This window comes from Eutrigla gurnardus, assembly GCF_963514095.1.
Source record: "Eutrigla gurnardus genome assembly, chromosome: 12".
Taxonomy (NCBI): Eukaryota; Metazoa; Chordata; class Actinopteri; order Perciformes; family Triglidae; genus Eutrigla; species Eutrigla gurnardus.
This window is the reverse complement of record NC_139926.1, coordinates 8498943-8513404: the sequence shown is the minus strand read 5'-3', so window position 1 is coordinate 8513404 and position 14462 is coordinate 8498943. Positions and strand designations below refer to the sequence as shown.

Below are 14462 nucleotides of genomic sequence, written 5' to 3'. Positions count from 1 at the left end.
CACCATTTGTTTTTTGTAAATCTGGCCCTGAGATTATTGAAACAGACAAAGAAAACCACCATATATTCACTAAGAATAATACACTATTATTATTAAAACATATATTATATCTAAGAATCTGGACCCAATACGTTCTTGATGCCTTGAATGATTCGAATAAGCTTTCATTTCCAAGTTTCCATGGACACAGAAGTAAAATCTATGATAATATCAATTAGAAAAATAAATAAGACAATAAAAGCTATACATGTCAAGCATTATGTTAATAAACAATACGCTACAATACAACATTACAATATTGCTCCGATTCGTTTTTAAAGTATCCAGAACCCAAAATGACTTGTAAGTTGTCTGATGCTGTTTCTTCTTTCGATGTGTGAAACCAACTTACATGCTAAATTTGAATGTTTTCTAGTTTCACACCATAACGTTCTCGAGATATATAAGAAAAATTCCTTTTTTTTCTAACGCCCCTGCATGCCTGGAGCTTCCATCTCGCTGAAGAAAATCCATCCTGCAAGCCAGCTCACCAGGCTAAATGAAGATGTGATGCTCAGGGAGACGATGAGAAAGTCAAATCCATTCTGTCCAAATCTGTGTGAGGATGCGATTTTTCGTTTCCAAAAAGGTCCTTCTGTTACACATTTAGATATCGACCGTTAAGGCCTTTACACACCGGGGCGTGACAAGAAAATGCACCTGTCGTCTACTGATAATTTCTTGGAGCCAGTAATGTTTCCTGTGACCTAGTGGATGAAATTTAATGTTGGGCAATTTGTGTCATTACGATAATTATCTCATTATCAGATAAAATCAAGGAAGAAAGAATCTAAAATCGTCACAAGTTTATTGTAATGTTAATGTACTGCATAGTGCATGTAAATTATAAGAAACATTTCCAGCCTCATTGTAATGCCCTTATTAGCATTTATAACTAAAGTGGTTAAATTGGCAACAATTAGCTCATTGGAAAGGTAAAAACATGTAGATTGTAAGAAACATTTGCAACAGTTGCAGGACCTTTTCACTAAAATATTTGAATATGTTGTTGCACTGCAGAGGAGCAACGACTGGAACCCCGTACAAAGGGCACCAGCTATGCTGAAATTAACTGATCCACATCTGGAACTGAAACAGATGCGCTGACTTTAGACTTTACCAATGCAGATGACTTTAACACTTAATAGCAGTGACCTCAAATCATTGAAGCTAACTTTGTTAGCAGCTTCTCACCAGAAGCCAGATGGATCCAGATCCAGTAAGGTTGCCACTCTGCTGCTTGTGTTCGTCAGATCCAACCGTCGCTCCTCCACAGTCCAAATATGGTCACTTCCTTCACTGGTTGAAAAAATCCAAGACGGCAACGGAAAAAAGGTTGAACTTGGTGTTTCAAAACTGTGGTCCAAAAACCAATGGGTATGTAGTATACTACATACCCATTGTAGTACACTACATCTATTATATATAAAGTCTATGGCTTTCTTTTATCAAATACTAAAAACTATATTTGTATGATACAGTGCCTTTGTGGTGAAAAAGACTGAATCACACAACAAAGGAGCTTCCTTAGACGAGTGAGGAGGAAAGAGAGAAGCATTTTGGATTTTTTTTAAACCTTAAAACTCTTTGTGTGTGTGTGTGTGTGTGTGTGTGAACACGGATTTCTCAAATCCTTTTTTTAATTGTGTTTTACAGTGCTTCTAAGAGAGTTATGTAATAATTTAACACTTTTATTCTGCTTTAGTTAGTTTTATAGCGTTTTTTTAACAAGGTTTTTGTGTTTTTTATGCCATACTTTACAGACGTCAAATGGAAAAACCTCCCACAACACAGTGAACTCTCCAACCCCTCTCTCTCTCGAATGGTCTCCAAGTATAGCGCCTTCCTACGTCCAATACATTCATTAGTCTCAAAAAACAACTTGACCAAAGTCATTCATGGCAACAGGATTCATGTGTCAAAGGTTCTTCATAAATGCGGTTTGGTGATCCTGACGCAGGACGAAACACAAACATCTAGTCCACAATATGACCTGTATAACTCTAGAATAATATCTTTTTAACTACACTCTTTAAAGTGGGCGCCAAGTGTTTATTAGTTCCCTGAGTGTGATTGTATGAATGTTGCTCTCAACTTGTAAAAACTCTTCTTTTCGTTTTGACTCATTGGCCATATTTCTTTGTTTTTTCCCAGGATCCCTCAGTGCATAAGATGGGTGGTGGCAGGAAGAAGACTGTGTCCTTCAGTAGCATGCCTTCTGAGAAGAAAGTAGGTTAATATCACAGAATTACAAAACAAAACAATTCAATCTTTAAAGAATAGATCTCAAAGCTGCCGTTTATTTCCCAGGTGAGCAGTGCAGCAGACTGCTTGGCGTTCATGCAGGGTGGGTGTGAACTGAAGAAGATCCGACCCAACTCCAGGGTCTACTGTCGTTTCTACACGCTGGACGCCGACCTCAGCTGCTTACACTGGGAGCCGTCCAAGAAGGACGCCGACCGGTCTCGGCTGGACGTCTCCAGCGTCCGGGAGGTTCGCACGGGGAAGAGCACCGAGACGTTCCTCCACAACGGCCCTCTCTCTGAGCACCTGGCTGAGGAAGCAGCCTTCTCCATCATACACGGGGATGATTATCAGGTACCACACTGGCGTCATCCTGCCTTTACAACCCGTCAGTGTTCACATCCAACCACTAATCTCCTCATCTGTCCCTACAGTCTCTGGACTTGGTTGCATTGTCGGCAGATGTGGCCAACATCTGGGTGACGGGGCTTCGCTACCTGTTGGCCCACCCCTCAGTCATCGGGGGGATAGGATTGATGGGGGAAGGAGGCGGTGTGGCGGTGGACGGCAGCCTGGGAGGCAAAATGAGGAGTGAGTGGCTGACAGCGGAGTTCGCCCAGGTGGATGAAGACGGCTACGGCATTGTGTCAGAGGACGTGGCCGTGGCCACCATCTGTAAACTCTGCCCCGGTATCAAGGAAGCCAAGGTGAGGGGGGGGGGAACCTAAGTGAAGCTGAAAGACGAGTGATTATTGGACCAAAAACACATTTGCAAATAAATGATTATATTGCTCCGTGTCTGCTGGAGCTGTAAATTTGCTAACAAGGTTGCATAATACCAATTACTAAAAGAGCTCAGAAAAATATAAAATATTGGTGTATAATACTAAAACAGATACCCAGCTGACGGAGATATTGACCATCTTCTGGTAGAAAGCAACATGTTCGTTTATAACATCTTTGTGATCATGTCTGTGGGTTTTTGAAGCTACAAACATGGCAGGGTTGTTTTTTTGTTGTTGCCACATTTGATCCCTCATTTCCAGATAAATGGTGCTTTTCTACTTTTGTCAGTTTGGATATCTGAAGAGCAGTTAGTGCAAGGGGAGCCATATACAGAACAATATTCACAGTCATGGGCCAACCAGTAGTGAAAGTGTAGTTTATAAACACTGCAATAAAACCAGTGTTTCTAGATCAGAAAACCCCACATGACATAATTAAATTTCTATCAATATAACCACACAACTAGTTGACATTACAGTTGTTTATATTCCCACATATTGCAAAAATATTTCTGGATCTGCTGCTTTTAAATTTGATTTAAATGAACACAGGGACTGGTATGTGTGTACATGTGTTAGGTTAAGTTAAAACAGGCAGAATTTGCTCTAAAGGTCTTCTTAAGAGATTATTATGCAAATGCAGTAACATTTCAATCTGTAAGTCTAATATTAAGATGTAAGAAACAGAAAAAGTGATATTGGAATCTGTGCCAAAAAGGTTAAGATGGAGATAATTTCACAACATTTATTCAACATCCAGTGTTCAAACAAGGACGTGCCATGTACAAGTATTAGAAATGTATTAGAAATATGCTAAAGTTTTATTCTGGTTCATTAAAAAAAAGTCACTGGGGCCATAGTTTAGTCAGGCCAGAGTTCGACAGAGGTCGGTTCCTCCTGCTGTATCACCTGCTGTGTGAACACAGAGACAGAATTACCCCACAAACATAGAGAGAGGACAGACTAACCCTCGGCTCAGACAGGGGACATGAATGCTGACTATCTACAGGAACTCATTTTACAGAGATGATGATCAGAGAGGGAAGATGGGCTCAGAACAGGATGAAAAGATGGAGAGAAGTAGAGGACGCAGATAAAAGGAGGATATTGAGCGATGACAGAGGAGTTATTAGTTCACTCTGTTGTTTAATGGGTCATTTTAATATCCTTTTCAAAACATGATAACTGAAGTTTAATCAAACGTCAGTGAATGAATGAGGCATAACATTGCCTCGCTAATGAACTCACTTCATCTCTCGCTCAATAAACTTTGGCCCCTCTCTCTCTCTCTCTCTCTCTCTCTCTCTCTCTCTGTCTCTCTCTCTCTCACTCTCTCTCTCTCCACAGGTACGTCTGCGTTTTAAGGAGATCCAGCGCAGCAAGGAGAAGCTGACCTCCCACGTGACACTCGAGGAGTTCCAAGAGGCCTTCTGCGAGCTTTGCACACGGCCGGACGTCTACTTCCTACTGGTGCAGCTGTCGAAGGACCGCGAGTGTCTGGACCCTCAGGACCTCCGCCTCTTCTTGGAGACGGAGCAGGGGTTGTCCCTGGCAACGACTGAGGGCTGCTGGGAGCTCCTGAGGCGCTGCGAGCCCTCGGCCCAGGGCAAGGAGAGGGGGCTTCTGGGTCTGGATGGATTCGCCCGCTACCTGCAGTCTCCAGAGTGTCAGCTGCTCGACCCGGAGCACCTGGGAGTTTGTCAGGACATGAACATGCCTCTGTCCCACTACTACATCAGGTGCATGTGGCATTTAGTCTGTTTACTAATAAGAGCACATACGTTATTTACCAAATTATATCACTGTTAAGAATTCTCTATACATAGCTGAGTATCTCTGAATAATTCACTCAACGGTTCCTTTTTTAAAAGCTGCTGTCCCCTTCTCTGCCAGATGGTTCTGCTTACTCACTGCACTCTGCATGTCACCAAAACGGAAAATATGCACATTTAATTGAACATATTGTGCCAGTGTTAAATGATGTATTATGTAATTGGATGTTTTTTTTCCTAGTCTGTTATCTACCTGGGCTACATTATGGGCTGGAATGTGCCTTCAAATTTGATTAATAGGCAAGAATGAATCATCTGGCAACTTCTGAAAGGTGAAGCCAAAGCTGCCTTAAACTTTCTACATTCTCTCTACTGGCCATCAGGTAGCGACTCCTCTGGTTGCAAAAAGAAGCATGATTGTATAGAAGTCAATAAGAAACTTATTCTAACTCTCACTTGATTTATCATCTTAGTAAACATTGTAAACATGGGTTTATGCAGGTTTACAGCAGGATGTTCATTTAGTTATAATGGTCAAAGTAAAATAAACAATAAAATAGAGTAAACTTTGACAGTTCACCGCATCATTGCTACCATGCTTACAATGCAATTAGTTACTAAGATGACTTAAACACTTAGCTGTAAAGTTGCACTTGAATTATGAAGCTAACTTCAGCTTCACACCAGAAGCCAGATTTATCCAAAGTAAGGTTACTGCTTTGGGTGATGCTTTGCCGCTTGTGTAAGTCAGATCCACCCGTCGCTCCTCTGCAGTCCAAATATGGTCACTTCTGTTCACTGGTTGCAAAAATGTCAAGATGTCATCGGCCAAAATCCAAGATGCTGCCAAAAAGACAAACTTGAGACTTTTAAACCGTAGTCCACAAACCAATGATCATGATGACTCCGTCCGCTTTATATACAGTCTATGGTATTAATCACTTATTATTACTTTGTAAATCAGTTCATATCTTGTTCTCTTCACTAACATCCCATAAGATATTTTCAGGTGTCACTTAAGGTTTTTAACAGTATAAAACATAATTTAATAAGGATATTATTTGGATCGTTGTATGAGTAACGGTGTTGATGTTGTTCCTCAGCACCTCGTACCGCTCCTACCTGCTGGATGACCAGGTCCACGGCAGAGCAGACCTTGGGGGCTTGATCAAGGCCCTGCAGTCTGGATGTCGATGCGTGGAGCTGGGAGTGACTGACGGCCCAGAGGGGGAGCCTCTCCTTGGGGTCGACTACGGGCCAGATATCCCCCGCCACCATCACCACCACCACCACCATCACCACCATCATGCGCCCGTCACTATCCGCTCTGCTCTGGAAGTGGTCAATAAGTATGCCTTCCTGACCTCCCAGTACCCACTCCTGGTGTACTTGTGCCAGCGTTGCTCTCCAGGCCAGCAGCGCACCATGGCACAGCACATTAAGAAAGGGTTTGGCTCCCGTCTTTACACTCCTGAGGCCCTCCCCGTCAGCCTGGGGGGGCGAGCCACAACCTTACCCTCCCCGGAGCAGCTGAAGGGACGCATCCTTATAGTGGGGAAGAAGCTCCCTGCAGAGCAGGACGGCTCTGATGGGGAGATATCTGAGGAGGATGAGGAGATAGGAGGAGGGGGGCCTCTGGCGGGACGGCGAATGACCATCCCTGGTGAGGAAGAACTGGGTGTGGTGTTGGTGGTGCCTCCGCCTTCTCAACCCAGGAAGCTGCGCCTCCACAAGGAGTTGTCAGACCTGGTGGCAATTGCTCGCACGGGCAGCCGCAGCTTCTACGCCCAGAGGGCGAGTCACAAACAGGCTCAGCAGCAGTCGCCACCTAGCAGCCCCTGCTTTCCCAGCACACCGCTGCCTTCTGAGCCACCTTATTGGACGCTGTGCTCGCTGGGCGAAGGAGAGGCCGGGCGCCTGACCACTGAAAGCCCAGAAGACCTTGTAATGTTTACCAAGCGCACCCTAACCAGGGTGCGACCCAGTTCAGTGCGTCTGGACTCCAGTAACCCCAACCCACAAGGATACTGGAAAGGAGGGGTCCAACTCGTGGCCTTGAACCAGCAGACCCCCGGCGCCATGCTGGACCTTCACAGAGGTCGCTTCTCACAGAACGGAGGGTGTGGTTATGTTCTCCGACCGGCCGTCATGAGGGACGAGGTGTCGTATTTCAGCGCTCATACACAGGGCTGTGTGCCAGGAGTGCCAGCTCAAACTCTACGGATTAAGGTGAAGATATCATGTTGATGTTTTTGGTGTGTTTTGTAACTTTCAGTCTCACATTTTAGTCTCCCTGCAACATTCTCCACTCAAATATCAACCAAAGTATTGATTGTAACAGCAACAGCTTTGTGTCTTACTGTGCAGGTGATCAGTGCCCATAACCTGCCCAAGCCTCAGGGATCAGCGGCTAAGGGAGAGGTTATTGACCCGTATGTGGTCCTGGAGCTGCATGGCGTCCCGGCTGACTGTGCTGAACAGCGGACGCGCACTGCAGCTCAGAACCAGGACGACCCTCTCTTTGATGAGACCTTTGAGTTTCAGGTAAGGTCCGTTTTATACACCATAGGCTTCAGTAATGGTGAGTCATATTAATTACTCTTATCCTCTTTAAAAGAAGCAAACGTTTTCCTAGTGGGCCAGGAGGGGACTGCAGGTCGCCAACACACTGCTCCCCTAAATGTTATATTTCACTACAATCATGGCAAAAATGTTTTGTAAGACACTGACGTTCTATGTCTTTTGGGTTTAGAACATGTTTTCATTGAATATACCTGTATTCACCTTCTGTCTCTTTAAGCCCCCCCTTCAGAAAAATCACAGTGTGCTCTGATTGGCTTGTGAGAAAAATACGTGTGTAGCTGTGCAAAGATAGTTCTCAAGCTGTCTTAAGATACTCAGATAGGGGGCGCTGTATTCCAGTGAGCCTTCATGTGACATAGGAAGGGATGCCAGATCAGAATGGCTTGATGAATCAGGTGTTTTCTGATCTCGGTCGCCCACAAAAAAAGTGAGTTGGATGTGTTATTTCACAGTTTCTGGGATGGTAGATGTATGTATCATGTATGTGCACAAGCACTGAAAAAGTGACATTTGGGTTGTTCTGCACAATAATGTCCATTCAGCTAATACTGAGAAAAGCAATAGCCTCTCTAAGCCATTGCATAACTGCATGACGGCTCCTCATAATAATCCTGTTTACAGGAGCAAAAATATCATTTTAATTTTCCAGAGAAAATTGTTTATTTTCTAAAAAAAACAAACAAACAAATGTCTCAGGATGCATTCTGAGTTCCCAGATCAGCGATGATTTCACTGAAAAAGAAAACAAATAATGTAGTTGTTCCATCTCTGATGCATTTTGTTATAGTTAGTCATTCACTAATCTAACCCTGCACAGATTCTGCTTTCATTGCATAACATTGTATTTGAATGTGCATTTAAAAGTGTACTAGATTAAAGATTTATAGGAAAGTGAAAGAGGAAAATGTCCACACCATAAAAGAGGCTTATGTGATTTTGGAGAGGTCTATTTCTGCTTTTCGGTTGGCTTTGCACCTGCATGAAAATGGAGCGCAAAGAGTACTTAAATGAAGGGGAGTTAAAGAAAAAAAAACCCATCAAGATTTTAAATTAGGTGCTCTATGAATACACTTATGAGTTCATTATAGGAGACGTGTTGCTGATTTGGCTTTTTCACCACACACCGACAGAGTCCTGCTGAGCCATAATGACAAGCTGTCACAACTGATATGGCATGTTGTGTGTGTGTGTGTGTGTGTGTGTGTGTGTGTTTGTGTGTGTGTGTGTTCAGCATCCAGACATAATGTACCTTCACAAAGGCTGCAAACATGTTATGTAAAACCTGTTATTCCAAACAATATATGACTGTAATTACAATGGATCTTTAGCAGGAGATGGACATAAAGGGACATTTAAATGTGCGTTTGACACAGTAAGTGGATTGCGTGTGACGTCACCCTTATACCATCACCAGTGCTATGATGCCTGTTAAATAAAAGGTCTTCAAATGGGTTCAGTAGGAGGAGGAGCGTTTGGACGCTGTATGGAGCTACTGCCCTGAATCGGTCGCCCTCAACTACTTTCAAACCTGGCACTCAGTTTGAGGTCATGACACCTGATTAATTGCCATCGGTTGGATTTCTGGCACGTCAGAATTTTTGGTCAGCTGTCTTGTGGTATGAGCAGCTCCATGGTCCAATTTCCCACATGGCTGCTGTCAAAAGATCTGTTATAAACCACAGTGAGCTTGTTTTGATATTACTGGAGTTGTATTTTACATGTCGTGGTTAAATGCACCACGGCTGTCGTGAGATTACACAGAACTTCAAAAAACCCACCATGAATAATATATATATTAAATATAATAATATATATATATATATTATTTACTGTTTATTTTTATTTGATAATCAGCTGCTGTAATACAATCATTTTCCCAATTTGGGATTCATAAGGAACATCTATCTAAATAGTGTGACGGTATCAAAACACTCCATCTGTAATGCGCAAATCCCACATTCAGAAACCAGCGTCTTTAAACAAGCTGTCACAACTATACAGTCACAAAAATACATGTATGAACCTGAAATTATATTGATCCTTGACCGGGGGCTCCATGCTAATGTTCATAAAAATAGCAGGTTCTGGTCGCGTACTGTAGAAAAGTTATTAAGGCATGTCCTGGGATTTAACACTCGTACATGATGAATGAAAAGGCACGGTGTCCGTCCAGCTTCAGTGAGGAGGAAGTCTGCCGGCCTAGTGGATTGTGGGGGAACTGGAGTGCCGTGTCGAGGCATGGCCAAGGTCATGCTGGTCATGTAAGTGTATCAGCCCGTGGAGGCACGCTCTCCTATGTTTTAATCATTCCTCCTCCGGGCTTTAACACAGCGGCCAAGCTCAGACACGGGGCAGCCAGATAATGATTTAATTCTTCTGTTATGTCATCCAAAGGCTACTATAGTACTACATTGTACTACCTTGTACTACTCAACCAAGACATCAAAGTCTAAATACAGGTGTTGGTAGTACTACTGTAAATATAAACAACTAGTATTAAGCCTTTTGTGGCTCAAGAGGAAGCTGATGTCTGAGCCACATGCTGTGAGTATCCTGCTCAGAATAAGTGCGTTTTCAGACGGGGTTTAAAGGTGGAGAGAGTTCCACAGGCGGGGGGCTGATCGGCTGAAAGCTCTTGACCCCATGGTGGATAAGTTGGCAGATGGAGCTGTGAGCTGGATGGCAGAAGAAGTTCGGAGAGTGCGTGAAGGTGTGTGTATGTGGATGAGCTCAGAGAGATACACTGGTGCCAGGCTGTGGAGGATCTTGAAAGTGAGGAGTAGGATCTTAAAGTCAATGCAGGATTCGATAGGGAGCCAATGAAGTTGCTGCAGGACAGGAGTGATGTGTTCAATAGAAGAGTTCTGGTGATGATGCGAGCGGCTGCGTTCTGGACCAGCTGGAGTTCATGGAGGGATTGCCGAGGAAGACCAAAGAGGAGAGAGTTAGAGTAGTCCAGACGGGAAGTAATCAGGGTGTTTCCATGGATAGTGGTGCAGGTTGGTGTAAGAGAGGGACGGAGACGGTTGATGTTGTGTAGTGGAAGTATGCAGCCCGACTAACATTATTGATGTGGGAGCAACAGTGGCAATGTTGATGGACATGGAAAAATGGATGTCAGTGATTCCAATGGACTAGCCTGTTCAGGAGGATGTTGTGAGAGACAGTGTCGAATGCTGCGCTCAGGTCGAGGAGAAACAGAATGGAAAGTAGTCCAGAGTCAGATGCCATCAGGAGGTCCTTGGTGATTTTCGCCAGGGCTGTCTCAGTGCTGTGGAGGGGACGAAAGCCAGACTGGAATTGTTCGTAGAGATTGTTGTCAGACAGATGCTTTTCTGAGCAGTATTTTACAAGTATTTTGGAGAGAAAATAGCAGGTTTGAGATTGGATGAAAGTTGTTTAAGTTATTCAGATCTGCGCCAGGTTTCTTGAGTGTTGGAGTTATTGCAGCAGATTTGAATGATGACGGACAACAGCGGAAGTCAGTGACGAATGGACGATGTCAGATATTAAAGAGGACAGGGCAGGTAGGCAGACTTTTACCAGGTGGGTAGGGTGGGCTGGCAGGTGGAAGGTTTGGATTTGGTGATGAAACCAGTTATTTCCAAGAGAGTTGGGAGTTTAAAGCTAGCGAGGGGAGAGCTGAAGGAAAATGTAGGCAGGGAGTGCAGAGAGGATGCAGGGTTATTTGAAGCAGTCAGGGTCTTGTGGATATTTTCAATTTTGGCGTTGAAGAAGGTCATGAAGGTGTCAGACTGTGTGAGTAGGTGATGTGGTAGAGCATCAGGTGGTTTCAGAATATTGTTGATAGTAGAGAATAGTGCTCTGGTGTCCCCATCAGCCGTCCTGACTAAGGTTGAGTGGTATGTGGTTTTTGCTGAAGAGAGAGCATCCTTGTATTGGAGTATGTGGTTATTATACATTTCTTCTCTGCTAGGGAAGTCATCAATTCCATTAGAGAGGGCCAGCAAGTCAATATTTTTCATGTTTCTGAATGTGATTGAACAAAGCAAATTAGTCTGTGATAATATGAGATTGACTGAAGGAAATTAACAGTTATGAGGGGTTACTCCAGAGCAGTAGACGAGATCAAGAATGTGTCCTCGGAAAGTCAATGTATCGTTGAATTCCAAAGCTGTTGAGGCTTGAAGTAAAGCAGTAGTAGATTTGGCGACATAGAACACAAGTTGTGGGTAATGTAGTCTGCGGGTTTTGACAAGGAATAGAAGGACATCTCTGGTTTTGCTGCATTGAAATGATAAACAAGTAACGAAGCTAACAGAGGAAAACAAAACCAATCAATCCGAGCACATTAAGTAGGTAAACTAAGTTAAAGAAGCCACAACAACAAAGTAAATCCAATAATGTTGCTGGAGTGCCGTGCTTAATTGGTTGAGTACTCTTTTAAATACCAGACGGTGCACTCAAATTATAATACATTAATATTTTGAACTGTCACTGGTCTCAAATGCAAGCACCTGTTTACAAGTTCATTGTGGTTTTTGGAAAATGTTGCTCAAGCCAAGTTCAGAAAACAGTCTCATCTAGAGGTTTTAATGTAAATGAACATCCACGTGCAAACAATAGTTTTTTCTCCCTGATATTTTATTTAAAACTATAAAACTACGTTAACTATTTGTAAATACATTTGAAAAAGACACATTTCTTCCAATTCAATGTATTTGATGAATTAAACAAGTGATGATCCACAGCCATGATTTGTTGTTGTGAGTGTTTATGGGAGCACAGTGACATCTGTCACACTGACTATCTATAACGTAACGCCTCCAGATGGAAGGATAACGTAAGAGTGGAGATTCACTGATTTGAATTAACTGTCACACACACACACACACACACACACACACACACACACACACACACACACACACACACACACAGTCTGCTGGAGCTGCCTGTCCGGCTTTCCCATCCATGAAACTTCAGTTTCTGGGAGTGGAGACGCATCAACACACATTACCATGAACACAGAATCTATATGATATTGTTCCCTCAGTATAAGATCTTAACCCCCCGGCTGCATCCCAATTCTGGAGGTACTTCCTTTGAAGTTTCCATTTCCTGCCAACGTGGTGCGTCCCATTCGAAAGACCTCTCCTGGATATACAGCTGAGACATGCGACCGTCTTATTACCTGAGTTTCTCAGGATGCAGCGGGTGTATCCTCTGCAGATGAATCTTATCCTTAAGTAATATAAATGAATAAACAAACTGTGCCTATAAAACAGAAGGCTCAGTCGCCTATTTGTGGGACTCGTCCTTAAAGACAGTGGAGACACTCGACGAGACACGGCTTCTGACTTCCATGATTATAATTCTTGAACCGAATAATTAACAGCCCTGTAGTTTTTGTTGTGCTTTTACCTCAGAGTGGAACAGAGGAGTGTCTTTACTGCTGTGAGCCAGAACATTCATAATAACAGGCTTTTAAATTAAGCAGACAGACGGACACACACACACACACACACACATTCAGACACACACACACACAGACACGCAAATTGTAATCTTGATATTCACGAGGGATTGAATGTCTCAACTGCTGCTTGAGTTTATTTCCTCCCGAGCCTGAAGATTTCATATGGTTTGGCTTGGGGCAAGTTCATTCTCTCTGGAAATTATAGATACTGCATCCTGTGTGTATGTATTTGTGCATGCGTGTGTTTGTGTGTGTGTGTGTGTGTGTGCTTACATGTATGAACGTTTATAGCCCTATCTAATAAAGTCTGACGGCGTGATTATAAGTGTAATATTTCAAGCAGCATGTTTCCCTCTGGAGCCCCACCAGCACGCTCCTTTCATCGTACCGTTAACATTAATGCTCCGCCTGAACAGCTTTGTGACACTTAATAACAGGAAATGGTGTTTGAACGTGTGACTAATTGATCACCCTTTTGCTGTTGTAAATTTAATTAAGTGCATCTTTCGCTGCTAATAAGAGCCGACACGATGATTCTAAATCAAGAGCAGCGAGCATGAATAATGTACAGATACATTTCAACACTGTCTCTCTCCTCGGGTGACAAAACATTAAAGTTTGAAATGCCTCGCTAATCAAACAAATGAGTTTGTTCCTTCTGCTGAATCCGATTCACTGTAGCACTCTCAGATGTAAATAACAGGTTTCAGGTCTCAAGGAATTGTGTGTGTGTGTGTGTGTCTGTGTGTGTGTATATACACTTATATACACAAATTAGAATACATTTTTATATTTTCAAAACTAAGTTTGGTTTGAAAATCCGAACTATCCATGAGAACAAGGATGAGTAACCATAAAATCCCAGTCCTCATAAGCAGCCGTGGAGAGCAGTGTCAGTGTGGGGAGAACATTGTGAAATGTCTGTTGGCCATGGTTCTATTTCTGTTTTGGTGCACAGCTGCATGAATGGATCCGACTTTATTTTCCACGTCTCGTCTCCAGGTGAACATGCCGGAGCTGGCCTTGCTGCGCTTCGTGGTGTTAGACGACGACTACATCGGAGACGATTTCATCGGCCAGTACAGCGTCGCCTTTGAGTGCCTTCAGCCAGGCTACCGCAATGTGCCCCTGCTGGGCATGGCGGGGGACCCCTTACCCCACACCAGCCTGTTTGTCCACGTGGCGGTCACCAACCGGCGAGGAGGCGGGAAGGCCCAGCGGCGAGGTCTGTCGGTGAGGAGAGTGGGGAGGCGAGGGCGGGAGTACGTCACGCTGAGGCACACCGGCATCAAGGTGGTGGATGAGACTTTCAAACTGGCGAGTGCCCCCCTCAAAGAGGCCACGGACCTGCGGGAGGAAGCTCAGGTGAGAGGGGGCGAGGGTGTTGATGAAAGACATGACTGCCAGTCAGCAGAGACTTAATAGACCTCACTAAGTTACTAAGTCGGTGGCATATTATTCATTTGGAAATTCATTTGCACGACAATATATTTTTTCAGACTTTTCTGTACTTTCACACAGATCACAAATATACGTCAAAAAGCAAACAATATTTTTCACGCTTGGTGGATATTTCTGAGCTAAAACACGAATGAAAGC

The 14462-nt window shown here is 43.6% G+C and overlaps 1 protein-coding gene across 1 annotated transcript in view; it reads left to right on the top strand.

Moving 5' to 3' along the window:
* The window catches only part of plcl1 (phospholipase C like 1), an 82527-nt gene that overhangs the window by 52727 nt on the left and 15338 nt on the right, over window positions 1–14462 (top strand). The window contains exons 2-8 of the mRNA XM_084023310.1: window positions 2194–2268; window positions 2350–2637; window positions 2718–2990; window positions 4416–4807; window positions 5944–7069; window positions 7208–7384; window positions 13866–14228. Coding sequence (XP_083879436.1) covers window positions 2194–2268; window positions 2350–2637; window positions 2718–2990; window positions 4416–4807; window positions 5944–7069; window positions 7208–7384; window positions 13866–14228 — 2694 coding nt within the window. The remainder of the gene's footprint in view (window positions 1–2193; window positions 2269–2349; window positions 2638–2717; window positions 2991–4415; window positions 4808–5943; window positions 7070–7207; window positions 7385–13865; window positions 14229–14462) is intronic.